The sequence below is a fragment of the Mya arenaria genome, chromosome 10 (genome assembly GCF_026914265.1).
Source record: "Mya arenaria isolate MELC-2E11 chromosome 10, ASM2691426v1".
Classification (NCBI taxonomy): Eukaryota; Metazoa; Mollusca; class Bivalvia; order Myida; family Myidae; genus Mya; species Mya arenaria.
Window position 1 is genome coordinate 51422110 of NC_069131.1, and position 1992 is coordinate 51424101.

Consider the following 1992-nt stretch of genomic DNA (forward strand, 5'->3'; position numbering starts at 1 on the left):
TTTCAATTCAACAATGTTCAGGGAACTGGCAGAAGTCCAAAATGTAATCAACAAATCATCGAACATTTATGCCACTATTTGTGTCACATATCACAATTAAAGTTGCTCAACAAAACAACACAAAATGTTATCACAGTTCACACTCGTATCTCAGGAACTTCTTGATTTTGTTTGGTAAAGGCAGACTGTTTATGTGATTCTTTCTTATACGCTGGAGAATCAGGTCTCTGCACGCGTTCTGTAATGAGGACACTGAAAAAACAAGCCACCTGATCATTGTGATGTTTTGCAAATAAATAACCTACTTTAAAACATTTATTCTGAACCTTCATATACAGATTGAAAAGGTCAAATAAAAATAACGCTGAGGTTACTGTTACATGATGATAAAAACAGGCTATGTATGGAAAACACCATACTGATGAATATTATTTTTAGGTGTACAGTAAGTATATCGTTGTATTGTTTACATACATACGGATACTGATATAAATGTTGGGAAGAATGTAACACAAGATCACCTTGAATAAATGATAGTGCCATATGGTTTATTTTTCCAATATTATTTAATAATTATTCATCACAAAAATTATCATAAGGTTTGGGACTAAAAAATAAAGTTGGCAAGGTAACTGTAACTGGAACTTTACTTGGCCTAGAAATGAATAACAAAATATTTATGGTAGCAGCCTTGGCAGTCATCAATGGGCTGATCCTCCCCATTGATGATAAAGTGCATCTCAGCAAAATTGTCTACAATTTGACACATGATTCCTATACGACTGCCAATGTCCGTTGGAAGAATGGGCTCCTGGTCTCGTTTAAAATGATGTGAACAAATACCACTACAGTTATTCAGTCTATTCAAGGGCAACAGAAGGCTTCGGTTGAAAGATCCCTGTGGTGTATGAATTATTTCGGAATCGCCTAACACAGAGTGATATGGTTCTGATGTGCCCTGTTCATCATTTTCTGTGTAAGTTCTATTGTATGATTTTGTTATTGCTGGAATCCCAGATCTACCCATATTTGCTAAATCAGGTAATGCATATTGTGGTAAGTCAAATTTGTTGCTCGGATTAAACTGAGCCAATCCTATTCTTAAATGACCACTCCAACCTCTCTCATTTTTCTCAATCTCGACCAAGAACACTTCCCCGGGTTTCAGGGGTTTTTCACTGAATGTCAAGGCATGAGCAAAGCTGGTTGTTCTACAGGCAACTTGGTCTTCACTTTCGAGAGTGATGTTTAAGCAATGATACGGATGGAATCGTGTCACTGGCATTGGACCTGCTCTACTAGGTCTCAAGTCTGTTTCATCTGTTATTTATGTTGCTGGCATGTGTCATGGTAATCCTGAAAACAAAACAAACTTTCCATTTAGATACAGCATAAACATAATAAGCAAATGGATGTCAATGTTTGCTAAAGGCAATAAAAATAGATGAAACAAGAGCACCACAAGCACATACCAATGCTTGTCCATTTTTTTTTAGTCTAGAAGATTAGAAGATAGCAACTGTTTCATGTAAATATCTTGTGCAATTAAATGCCAACAGATTTTTTTTCTGTTACAGACAAGCTAACAAAGCCCTGTCATTTCATGTATATAGAATTGTGATAGTATTGGGAGTTATTTGCAATGGTAATAGTATTCACTATTGAGATGACGGATAGCCAGATATGCATATATATTAATATATATATGTATATATATATATATATATATATATATATATATATATATATATATATATTGGGGTTGACTCACTCACTGTGGTGATACATGACTATTGTAGTTACATAAAGCTTTCTCATGCGATCAGAGATATGTATTGTTGAATTGACCTTGGCACAATTATATTTGCGGAGTACCTATTTTTCTCATTATCTAACTTCGCTTTCGATATAACTGAACATTTTCAATTTTATTTACTCTTTGGAACAGCACTTGTTTTCATTTAAGATATAAATGTGAACATAAGCTGTTGT

At 34.4% G+C, this 1992-nt stretch overlaps 1 protein-coding gene across 1 annotated transcript; it reads right to left on the reverse strand.

Moving 5' to 3' along the window:
• Nucleotides 1-655: 655 nt before the first annotated feature.
• Nucleotides 656-1285, reverse strand: LOC128204792 (neuralized-like protein 2). The gene has a single exon (XM_052906199.1). It carries the CDS (start codon nt 1283-1285, stop codon nt 656-658), a length of 630 nt encoding a protein of 209 aa, XP_052762159.1.
• Nucleotides 1286-1992: the final 707 nt, after the last annotated feature.